The following is a 12,218-nucleotide window of genomic DNA, read 5'->3' on the forward strand; positions in this document are numbered from 1 at the left end:
TATATATATATATGAGTTACAAAGAAAAAAAAGAGTAATAGTGCTGAGGAATGAACGTTAGGCTTAATTAATTTAGTAATTTGAATGTTTTTCATCTTTCTCTGAGAAGCTGCTCTGACGGAAAGACATGACAGGACTATGAATTTTTTACACGTTTCAGACAGCGAAGGACAAGCTTGTTGCTGTAAGACACACCATTAGAAATTTTTAGCACATTATGTCCTTTCGCTTTGCTAGGTGGTTGGCCTAGCAGCCGTGTTCGTTTATGTATTTCAGACCTTGACAAAACCATGATGTCGCCCTGGTTTATAAAATCAAGGTCTGCGGTGGTGAGAAGCGTGTTTTATTTCTCACACTGGTTGTTGGCGTCGCATCCAGTCCCTTTTGAATGTTTTCACACCCCTTAAACTTGTCCACATTTTGTCACGTTAGCGCTACAAACCTCAGTGTACTTTATTGGGATTTTATGCGTCAAACTAACATAAATCAGCAAACGTTGAGAAGTTGAAAGGGGAAAAAGAAGACATGGTTTTAAAATGATTTTACCTACAAAACTTTGAGCACTGTGACATGAATGTCTATTCAGGCCCCTTTACTACTTCAAAACAAAATCCAGTACAAGCAATTCCCTCCCGATGTAAAAAGTGAGGGACACATTTGTAAAGAAGACAGTTTACTCATCCCAAACTTTGAACATCTTATGGATTTTCCACTTCAGAACAACGCACTACTTTATGTCAGTTTTATGGATGTGAAATAAAATACTCTTTAGTTGACAAAATGTGGAAAGGTTAAAAGAGTTCAAAACCTTCTTTCAAGGAACTGAGGGAAAAGTAAAAAGCTATTTTTATTTACTCATGCAACTCAAGTTTCTCTTTTGAGTTTTTTGGTGCCATTTAGCGTATTTTTTCATCCCCAGTATGTAGAGACAGCAGCGCTGAAACGTGGTTATCTTTACTTATCAGTGTTTCCTGCCTCAATGCAAAGACAAACTCACTGCTTCCTTCGACCTCCAAAATTTGCTGTATGGACATGATTCATTCAAACATCAAGAAAGACATGGAGGGGAGGGGAAACCTAACCCAAAATTCATACACAAAGCTGAAGATTTTACACATCTTTCTTCAAACATAATACTGTCATTAAATTTGTTATATTGCTCCTTAAAAAAATGATCAGATGTCGTCCATGTCTACTAGCCTAAAGAATGAAACTCGTAAACGGAGAATAAAGCAAACGTAATGATCCACTTTCCTCCATTTTATGGAGCGTGCAGACAGTTTGTGGAAAAACAAAACTAGTCAATAATGTTTAAAACACAAGTAAACATTGCACTGACACCCATTCATACCTTTGGCAAACAAAATATGGCATCTAACAACAAAAGCAGTAAAATTCAGTTTCAGTACACTGAAGGAGATTCTTCAGTGCAGGCACCAAGACGTTGATGATAAACAATGCTGCGAAAAAGCATTTGCCCCCTTACAGGTAATCTTTTGTTCTTGCTTCTTACTTAAATGTTTCAGATTATCAAACATGTTTGTACCCATTAATAAAGATAATCCCGTCTAATTACACAAAAAAAAGTGTTTAAGAAAAAAAAAACAGCCATCCTACCCTTGGAGGCAAAATAGTTTTGATTTTGTCACATTAGACGTTCCAAAACTTTTTTTGTATCATCCAGAGCTGGACTCGCAGACGTGCTTCATAAATTGTGTTTCTATCAAAGTTTTCCAGAGTGCATTTTGAAGTATTGCATACTTTAGAAGTAGAAAAGGTTGATGGAAACAGCAAAATTTACAGTAGTGTTCTCGATTTTGCAAAAAAACAAAGTTACTTCGCTTGCTTGTGTTGGTTTTTGGCTGTCAAAATAAAGGGCAGATGGCAGCACATTTGCCTAATAAGTTACGATGTAGCAAACTTGTACCTCACTTGACCAATTAGCTGTTTCCGCTGTCGGTGCGTGTTAGAATTTTCTTTCTCTTACAGGCGGTAACATCGCCAGTATGACTTGACATGACGGAACAACTACAACTCAATAGCTACGCATTCCTGAAAACCTCTCTCCATTTTTCTGAGAAGTGAGGTCCATGCTAGCTTCCAACCTCTACTGCCTTACTGCTAGTTATGTGTAACCTGAACATCTGACGACATTACGCTGCATATAGCCTGGTTGATTTGTTCCAAGCCAGTAGATGAATGCATGACTAATTTGCATTTTCTTCTTTTTTGCGACATTTAAAAGGTTTCCTCAAAAATGTGTGACACTTGGACAGAAACATAAGGGTTAAATTTATGTGCTACTATTAGCACATAATCTAACGGGACAAACCCCTTTTGGAACAAACTTCCAGAAAACCACAAAACTGCCGAAACACTGAGTTCCTTTAAATGAAGGCTAAAAACATTGGTATTTGTTTGATGATGGTTTCTTTTTTTTTTTTGACAAAATGTAATATTTATTGCTTGTTTTATAATCGATTATATCTTAACAGCCTTAACTGCCTTGTTGCTGAAATGTGCTCTGAAAAGTAAACTTGACTTGTTTGATCTGAAATATTGAAGTGCGATGCAAAAGAAAAAACTGTAAGGGGGGATGAAAAGTTTACAGCACCATTACTTACACTTCAAGAACGACTAAATACCGTTATTACTTTAGTTTCTTAGTACTGTTCATAAAAAGCCATATAATTTGCTTACACACTCCCAACAGTTTTGAAACTGCAAACCACTTCTCTTCTTCATCATCTGTACGTGTTCAGATGTGAGCTCGCCTCATTTAGTCACTGTACCAGGCTCTAAGCTGGGCAATGTGTGTGTGTGTGTGTATGAGAGGGAGCTGGAGGGGGGGTGGGGGAGAGCATGTGAATGTGAACAGTGCTCCACTGTCTGATAACAATAAGAGTGACTGCATGTGTCGAGGGGGACATTGTGTGTGTCTGTGTGAGTGTGCTTGTTACCTCATTTACATAGATCCAATCCCACCTAACCCGAGCCACACACACACACACACACACACACACAAATAAAACACAGGGCAGATAAAAAAAAAAAAGCGTACAGTCTCCATTCAGCGTTATGAGGGTGATAAAGTACATAATACATCCTAAATCTGCAATCCCACGCCACATTTACACCCAGCATATTACTTCCTGTTTAGTATCAGATGCCGGAGCATGTGATGTGTAGAGTCGGCCAGTCAGTGGTTCAGACCAAGTGGTTTGGCCTAGTGGGGAGTTGCGGGGCAGACAATGGCCGCACTGTGCAAGCTTGAAGTGCCGTCGGTGTCGATGACTCTGCCAGCAGCTGAGACTGGCAGACCCAAAATGGCGGAGCGCCGGAGAGCCCCCCCACCTCCTCACCCCCCCACCGGCGCTTGTCACGGTTTAAAACAAGGAAGGGGGGGGAGCGGGCGAGTTTTTGATCCTGTTTGGATGCGGACTGGTGCAGCTGCGCCTGATCCCTCCACCCCCCGGCGTCGTTTGCACTCTCGCAGGAGGTTTGAAGGGCACGAGAGAAGTTCGGATGGAAGTCGGTGAAGTCCAGTTTTGAGTCGAGGCAGAGATGACGGGAGCCACGAAGAGTCCCGAGTGCAGTTTCTGCTCCTTAAAAAGCAAAAAAGAAAGGACTCTCACTCCAACTATTTCAGTGGGAAGGGGGGGAACTTGCAATTAGGTGAGAATGATATGGACTTGGATCATGAAAAAAAAAAAACAATTTTGCAATTGGGGTGTTTCTATTAAATAAGAAATTAAACTAAAATCATGCATAAATAAGTTTTTTCATGCAGTAAGTCATTAAAAATCATGGCAACAACAGATGTAAAAAGTTACATGAGATATTAAAAAATCAGCCATGGTGCTAGCGCTCATCTCTCAGCCATCAGAGACGACGTCGGCGTCTTATTCAGGGCCTGGAGCAACAAGCTCCTTATACTTGGGAGTGGCTACATACTCGGCACTTTCAGGAATTTGTAGTCAGCGATTTTTACAGAAGAGCTTTGGATTCAACACATCTCATATGAACTGTTCAATGCTATGAGAGCTGTGGTGTCTGAACAAATGGAAAACAAACCATCATCCTCCCACTACTTTCTGTCGTCTTCTTCTTCGTTGTAGAAGACGAGCAGCAACACCCAGCTGGTGATCACATGACTTGTGTGACGCAAAAAAAAGTGTTTCCGTCACACTTTAAGTCGGAAAACCACCTCCTCCAAGAGCAAAAACTTTTCAGCAAAAAACATGTTTTCCAAAATTGGTGTGTTAAGCAAATTCAATTTCGTAATTTAAATTTGTGCAATTATATGGTCAATGGAAACACAGCTAATGAAGGCATGGCACAACATTCATAGTGCCTCAAACACAAATACTGTTCTTTTGCATTTATTTAGTGATTTATATCACTAATCTGCGCACCGTACCTATATTTAGTCATATTTTAAACATTTTCTGATATGTATAGATGCTCCTAACAGTGTAGAAGAAAGCAAAAATAACATTTCTGATAACGTCAGCTTTGTATTTTTCTTTACCATCAGTAACTGAAATTTATCATGGCAGCAATAAATCAAAATTCTTATAAGAAAATTTTAGCGGCAAATGATAAACGATACAATAAATGCCCAACGCTGCTCGTAACATCCCCAAAGTGAGCAACATGAGCAACGCAATAAAGAAAAAAGGAGCAACAGAGGGAGAGGAAGAGACCTGCCCATAAAACTCACTCTTGTTCAGATGACAGTCACACAGCTGTGGAGGGAGAATGACTCTGTGGGCAGAGAGAGGGAGAGAGAAAAAAAAAAGAGTCACATTTTAGATTCTCACACCAAAGGCGTCTTCAACCTGTTGTCGAATGTGCGCACATCGATGCCTGTGTGTTTGCCCTTATCCGTTCTGTCCGTCTGTCCGTCAATCTGTTCCCGGCACAGTCTGTTTGCCAATCTGTCATATTCTGTTTGCTGGATAAGGAGATCGGGGGGAATCTGTGTGTGTGTGTGTGTGTGTGTGTGGGTGTGTGGATGTGTTTAAACAGTAAAAATGCATCTGATTCTGGGTTGACACACTTGTTTGCTCACAGCTGAAGACGAGTGTCGTGTTTCTGCTTTGCAAACATATGGAAGGTGAATTTATGGTTTGGGGACAAACACCTTTTTATTAAAAAAAACAACAACAACTCAAAAACTGTAGTAATAATCTCTTTAAAAAGTCATAATCAGGGACATTTTCACCTAAACAAACACTCAAATAGTCTTTGATACCATGATGTAACTAGCACTATTTCCATGTTTCCTTTTTCACTGTAAAACATGATGCACTCCTACAAAAACTTCCTACAAACCAAGTGCCACCTAAAAAAAAAAAAAAAAAATAAAAGAGGCTTATTATTTCTTAAATACATGTTGGGAGTTTTGAGTAATGTCTACAAATAAAACCAGCTCTCATTCACCTCAGTGAGGCCTGCGGTCTATGTGTGTAAACTCCGTGCCCACCTGTGAATAGCTTGTTGATCCGGAGCTTGACCTGGGGTCCCTCCCAGACGCCGGGGATCCCCCCTCCTTCTGGCTGCCCACAGAGGACGAGTCTGAGCAGCTACTGTGGACTGAAGCAGAGGGGTGGGGGGTCCAATCAAAACGGAGCCGCAAAATGTAGAACACGTTCAGCACAAAAACACGTTTTCCATGGAGAAAACCCCCTCTCAATGAATCATTTCATACAGAAGGGGGTGGGGGGTGTCATTATGCTTATTATTTTTATTTATTAGTAAGCATAGGGGAAGACAACAGGGTAGAAATGATTTTCTTTTTCCCTCCTCCATCTGTACTGGTGAATTTCTAACACCAGTGTCTGTCCCTGAGGACATTTCATGGCCTGAAATCTGCTCAACAAGACACCTGGTGGGCAGAACGCGCATTACACTGAGGTGTAATTGGGGAATCACTTTCAGACAGTTCTCTTCAGAGATGTGGATGGATCTTTAAAAAAAAACAACAAAAAAACAGAAGACTCATAACAGCTAAACTCTGCGGCAGCAGTTTGCAGAGCATGCTAGCCTTCTTTTCCCCCCTCGACGCTCATGAATGCACTCCCTAACTCCCTGTATTTAAGAGACAGATTTACGAGTGTGCTCTAGCTGTTGTGAATATGTCCCTATCTATTTATATCACGTCTCTCGTCTCTGTTCCTTTCAGAAATCGTTGGTTACTTTGAATTTGCTCAGCTGCCAAAGGCCAACGATGTGTTTTTCTGCAAGATCGACAAAGATGCAATCGAATCCCCGCAAAAAAAAAAAAGCTACTCTGAAAGTAGATAAGTCAGATAGTTTAGTGTGCATATTACAATGTTTCATTTTTTTGAATGCTGCATAACTAAAAGGAACAGCGTGTCCCTCGGAGAAGACTTTAGTTTCGAGACCTCCGAAGAGGTGCGCTGACTAAACAGATAGAACTGCAAATGAAGGAGGGGGGGAAGACGTCTTCTCGGTGTATCGCCCACAGTGATTTCATCAACCATATTAACTTTTACAGGAGGATAATACGTTTTCTGTTAAGAGATTGATCTGCTGCTCCGAGCGGCTCAAAAACAAAGAAATTCAATTAATGTGTCCGAAAAGCTCGTTTTTTTCAATTACGGCGGGATGTTACGGCCGACTATTACAGGCACAATCAAACAAGAGGTGCAGGCGAAACATTACGCAATGTATGCTCCATTGCTCTCTCCTTGTGAAAGTGCATTCCAGGCAGAAACTCTTGAACTCCATTAGTTACTTGCAGTGGTGTGCATGTCACTTGCACTTTTTCCACATATTGGGGTCGTGTTAAAACCCCAATACAATTCCAATAAATTAAGTGTAATTTATTGGGAGTTTATGTGACAGAAATTTGAGAAGAAGAGGAATTTGTATTAAGCTCCAGGAGTCTTTGGGGTTGGACTATAACTGGCTGAAGTCTTGATTATACTTTAAGAGTGTGCATTCACACCTGACCTATTTAGTCCGCTTTAATCAAACCAGACTAGAAAGTCTGGTTTGATTGAGTAAGTGTGAATACATAATCAAACTCTGATGTGGACCAATAAAAACCTAGGTCTTGGTTCGGTTGAAGTGAACTCTGGCGCGGTTTGAATGCATATGTGAACGCCAAGCGGACCGGAGACCGCTCCAAAAGCAGGAAGAGGACTATAGCGCAGGGTATTCTGGGTAAATATAACCCAAACAAACACGAGAGTCTAGTGCCAGCACGATCTTGTACCAAGGAAAAAAGAGAAATCCTACAATCGCTAAAATCGCCACTCCATTTTTGTGAAGAAGGATTTCAGTGTCGTTTCCTTCAGTGGTTCTTGGTTCAGTGACACCACAGACGAGGGGAGGAACTTTTTTTTTTCGACAGAGTGCAGTGTGAAAGCGAACTGCAGCAATTATGGACTCCAGTCGGGCAGAGTCTACCAGACTATCAGGTGTGAAAACACCCTTAACATAAACCAGTGCATGGTAGCTTTGCTTTTATGTTTAGGCTCATTGACCAGCTGGAAGGAGAAACTCTGCCGCAGTAAAAGGATTTGAATACAAAGGAAATTTGGAACAAATTATTCATGCAGGTAGAAAAAATTTCTTCATAGAGCATTTCTAAACTATTCGATAGGCCGTCCTGAAAGGAAAGGAAGCTGAAATACCGAGGCGCTAATGCTACCGGCTGGTGTTGGCAAGGCAGCCAATCAAAGAAAGCCATTCGTTTTCCTTTGTGCTGATTTGACTGTACCCCCAAAAGCAGAGATAAGGAAGACAGTAGAGCGGTAGGGTGAAGATGGTTTTCACCGTACATCTTTATGCACTTTGAGGTATATTTAGTGTTTGAACTAATAAAAAAGTGAGTTTTCAATGTTTCATGACATCATTTCCCCTTCTGTTCACCATAACTTGTCACTTCATGTTGATCACATAATATCCCAACAAAATAAATTGAAGTTTGTGGTATGAAGGTGAAAAGGTGTTGGTGGTGTAGACACTGTGCTCCTACCTCTGTCGCTAAGACTGCAGATGGAGTCCAGCTCTGATCCCGGAGTTCCTGTAGCGTCCAGCAGAAGCTTACTGGAAACTCCCATGCACAGCGACTCCTTCAGACACAGCTCTGAGAGAGAGTCAAAAATATTCAGAAAAATCACTTCAGTGAGCATTTCCAGGAATCATTTCTCCCCTACGAATAGCTATGCATTGTCATCCAAATCACGGTTAATAATCTCAGGAACATCCCATGTTCTGGCTTCACTGCTTTCATTTGTTTGTTTAGAACAATTCATTGTTTCTGGAGAACATTACCATCTGAACAGAATTAATCCCTTCTTATAAGGAGCTTCTGAGCACCATATTGCAGGGAGATACTGAAATCTAAGCCAAGAGCAGGAAGCGATGCTTGAACACATGATATGGAGCAGCTCGATGTGTTTAGAAAGCTGAGCATAAACAAAGGGGGAAAAAATGTCAAACTGAAACCATTGTTTTGGTTTCCATATGTTTTCTACTTCTAGGAAATGCTAGTAATACTGTTCCACTTTTGAAACAAAGAACATATTTGCATCTTAAAGTTTTTTGTTTTTTTTTAACTGTTGGACTCCCTTGAACAATACTCTAATACCAACTCTCCAACAGTAGGTGGCAACAGCAAATATAATGGAAGAAGATCCTGAACTTTTCTAGTTTTACTTTTTTTTTTTTTTTTTTTCTTTACATTTTCTAACTGTTTCCTTTCGGTCAGTGACTCTAAAACTCCAAAATTCAGGGTTCTGTCAAGTATGGCGTGTCATCCTAGTTTTACATCCACCACTGTATTTGACCTTCAGTGTTGCCTTTTTTTTTTTTTTTTTTGCTGTAGTCCCAACTATTTTATTCTTCAAATGAAAATACTTTTTAAGATTTTGTACTTTTGCAATAATGCTAAAGAAGCCCAAAAATCAAGACAATAGGCCTTGATCTGAAGAAAAATGTTGTGTTTTTGAAGTGTTACTTCAAGTTGTTAGCAACATTCTATTTTTTTTAAGTGGAAACTTATGATTTATCAAACAGGGCAGTTTCACATGGGGTCTGATTGATGTCACATGTAAGTGTATCAGAAAATGTTGTAATCTACAAGGGAGCAAATACTCTTTCCCTAAATATCAAAGGACCCGTACTCCAGTAGCAGATTGGTGTCCTTGTTGTTCTTTAGCATATTGAGCGGTGGACATGGCTAACAACATGGCTAATAACTACGTGGTCAACCAATAGCAATTATAGCAAGGAGTAAAAACACCATAGGCCTACCATAGTATAGGCCAATCATAGCATTTTGAAAGTTGATGTGATGTGAAAATACTAAAATATTAAGACATTTATTCCTGTATTTTAACACTAACAAACAAGTCCAACAAAGGTTTGGACTTGTTTGTTTGACTTCACTACTTTCAGTGTATGAAAGACTTGTAACAATGGGATTTGGTGATTGATGCGTTTGGCACTGAAGTTTATAGTGTACCTGTATTGTTTATGGCGTGTGTCCACAGCAGATGGGCTATGTCATGAGCCCAGGACTCCCTTCCTGCTCTATTCTGGGCCTGAAGGGTGATACAGTCTCTGGTCCTGGGTGCCTGTCGGACCCAGACTTCAAACTTCACTCCCTCATCACCGACATTCTGAGTTAGACCCATTTCACTCATCTGTCGGAAGAAGAAGAAGAAGAAGAAGAAATCGTGTTTGAATTATTGATCCAAACTTTGCCATTTAAAGAAAATAGCCTCTAGCTTCTGACCTTGATGCTGTGCTTGTAGTTGTAGACGGTGCGACCTGGACTCGGGCTCTTCTGCTTGGTGAAGATGATGGTGTGCTGGTAGAGGAAGACATTCCTGACACCCGCCCGCTTCCTCCGAGGTCCCCCGCACACGGTGAGCTCACCCTGCCGCACCAGGTCACCGCGTTCTGCCACTGAGATCTGAAAACAGAAAAACACATTAGCCTCGGGGCTTATATAAATATATTTTTAAAGAAATTTTAACTATAAATAAGGGTTTGTCTCTAGAGGGATGGTATAACCTCTGTTCACCTGAATTGCTATCAAAGACATTTGGGTCTAATATTCCAATGGGACAAATTTTGAAAACCTCCGAAGACGCATCTTAGCCACCTCTGTTGCCTCCTTTAGGTGATGTGGACTCGTCTGAGCTTGCTTCGGATGACAAATTTTCTCACTGACCTCTAGTCCTTTTAATTTCTTGCATTCCTTTAGTTATAATCAATCCATCAAGGCCAAAGGTGAGAGTCACAATATAGGCACTTGAAACTAAAGTCAAATTTCTTGTTTGTGCACACAATCTAGGCCAATAAAGCTGATTCTGATTCTGTCAAAAGTCTTTTTATTCTCCTGCCAAACCAGGCCCCTTGTACCCAGTGCCGCTTCAGCTACCAGTTTCCTAGTTTGGTGTTCAAAAAAAAAAAAAGAAAAAAAAAGAAAAAACATTTCATCTGTAAAGATTGATAGGCCTTGTTCACAGTCCAATAAAGAAAAAGACAAAGCAGTATTATTATTATTCCTCCGCTTTCTATAGAGGCAAATGCTGCCTTCGCACAAGCACTTTTTCTTATCTGTTGGATCTTTGCTCTAATTGGCCAAATGAGTCATGTCTTTTCGCGAGACATGTGACTTCATTGTTCGCGTCAATTACAGGGGCTGAGACTTTTTTTTTCGTGCTGTTAAGACTCATAACAAAAGGCAGACAGACACTCGTAAAAGTCAGAAATTGCGTAGCGCTCCTACGGGAGGAGATACCAGGCGCAAACAAACGGCGAAGAGCGACTGGAACGTTTCGTCCGCCGAAGCGGATTAAAGAGTTATGGCGATTTACTGACATGCAGCTTTATTTTTACAACTGTGGATAGGTGAGGTGTGTGTTGGTGGGAGGGGGGGGGTCATCATGTAAGTGAGGCTTCACATACATCATGAGCACCCACACACACACGCCCACTGAAAAACACCTGCACTTGTAATCACTTTTTACCTGGAGAGCTGTCAATGTGAAGAGGCTCCAGTGGAAGTGTTTGTGCACTCCTAATCTCTCCCCTCATATATAAATTGTGTTTGCTTGTGTGTGTGTGTGTGTGTGTGTGTGTGTGTGTGCGCGTGTGTGTGTGGGAGTCCAACGCTTGTCGTGACTGCCTCTGAACGATGCCGCCACGTTGGACTAACAATGTGAAGGTCAAGAGGAGATGTTTTTGTCAAAGAATTTCTTCTAAAGCCTAAATATATTCAGAAAAATCCACAATAACTGCACAATCTGCGAACATTTCCACGGTCTGAACAGGAAAGCAATATCTTTCTTCTCGTTTTCTTTTTTTTTTTCTTTTTCCCTCTGCTTGTAAGTGTCAAAAGGTGGGTGAGTATTTTCTGTAACATAAGATAAACAAAGGTTTCAAAAGTCTATAGAATATTTACCTGACTATTTCCATGAGAAAAACCTCAGGTCATTTTAAACAGCAGCTTTCAGATCTAGAAACGATCTAAACTTTTGTTTCAGTAGTTTGTTTGCTACTGCCTTGGAAAAAGTACTGAATATTTACAGGTTATTTATTATGTTACAACCACAAATTTCAATGTGTTTTTTCCTGGGATTTTATGTGACTATAGACAGAACACATTACAGTGAACCCTCCATCTATTATGATCCGATACCAAGTGCATATAGGGGAAGTATGACCGATATCGATACAGATAGTTTTTAGTTAAGTTTGATATGTCAATAAACTTCAGAGCTTTTGTTTGTTTTTGTAGTTTTTCTTTTGAATTATTTTGTCAAAAACTTGGGAGAATCTGGACAAAGTTTATACATGTCTACAAAATACTATAACATGATAAACTGGAACGACAGAAACACAAAGAAATTCTTTGCATTTTTCCCCTGAAAAACAAAAAATACATATAATTTGAGAGCAAAACAAAAAATCTTTTCTGAGGTGAAGTTGAGTTGAAATTACTAGATGGAATCACACTAGTGTCGATCGATTGATACTGATATCGACTTGATATTGATAATGTTGTTTTTGGATCGATCCGTCCACCCGTATGGAACAGTATTTGCAGATTTTTCTGTGAATCCAAATTATTTTCGGAAAATTAGTTTGTTCCCAGATTTGTTTGCAGAGTATATCTAAAATATTTGAAAGAAAATGTAGCTTGGGAAGCTGAAATATTAGCTGGAACG

The 12,218-nt window shown here is 40.2% G+C and overlaps 1 protein-coding gene across 3 annotated transcripts in view; it reads right to left on the reverse strand.

Moving 5' to 3' along the window:
- Positions 1–1,102: 1,102 nt before the first annotated feature.
- arhgef40 (Rho guanine nucleotide exchange factor (GEF) 40) overlaps positions 1,103–12,218 on the reverse strand; it is a 44,872-nt gene continuing 33,756 nt past the window's right edge. For all 3 annotated transcript variants that reach the window (XM_007573977.2, XM_016661755.1, XM_016661754.1), the window contains exons 22-27: positions 9,776–9,955; positions 9,503–9,683; positions 8,012–8,122; positions 5,489–5,598; positions 4,724–4,767; positions 1,103–3,605 (exon numbers count right to left, since the gene is read on the reverse strand). In XM_007573977.2, the coding sequence (XP_007574039.1) occupies positions 4,741–4,767; positions 5,489–5,598; positions 8,012–8,122; positions 9,503–9,683; positions 9,776–9,955 (609 nt within the window). In that variant the 3' untranslated portion in view covers positions 1,103–3,605; positions 4,724–4,740. The remainder of the gene's footprint in view (positions 3,606–4,723; positions 4,768–5,488; positions 5,599–8,011; positions 8,123–9,502; positions 9,684–9,775; positions 9,956–12,218) is intronic.

Source organism: Poecilia formosa, unplaced genomic scaffold, assembly GCF_000485575.1.
Source record: "Poecilia formosa unplaced genomic scaffold, Poecilia_formosa-5.1.2 Scaffold341, whole genome shotgun sequence".
In the NCBI taxonomy this organism is placed as follows: domain Eukaryota; kingdom Metazoa; phylum Chordata; class Actinopteri; order Cyprinodontiformes; family Poeciliidae; genus Poecilia; species Poecilia formosa.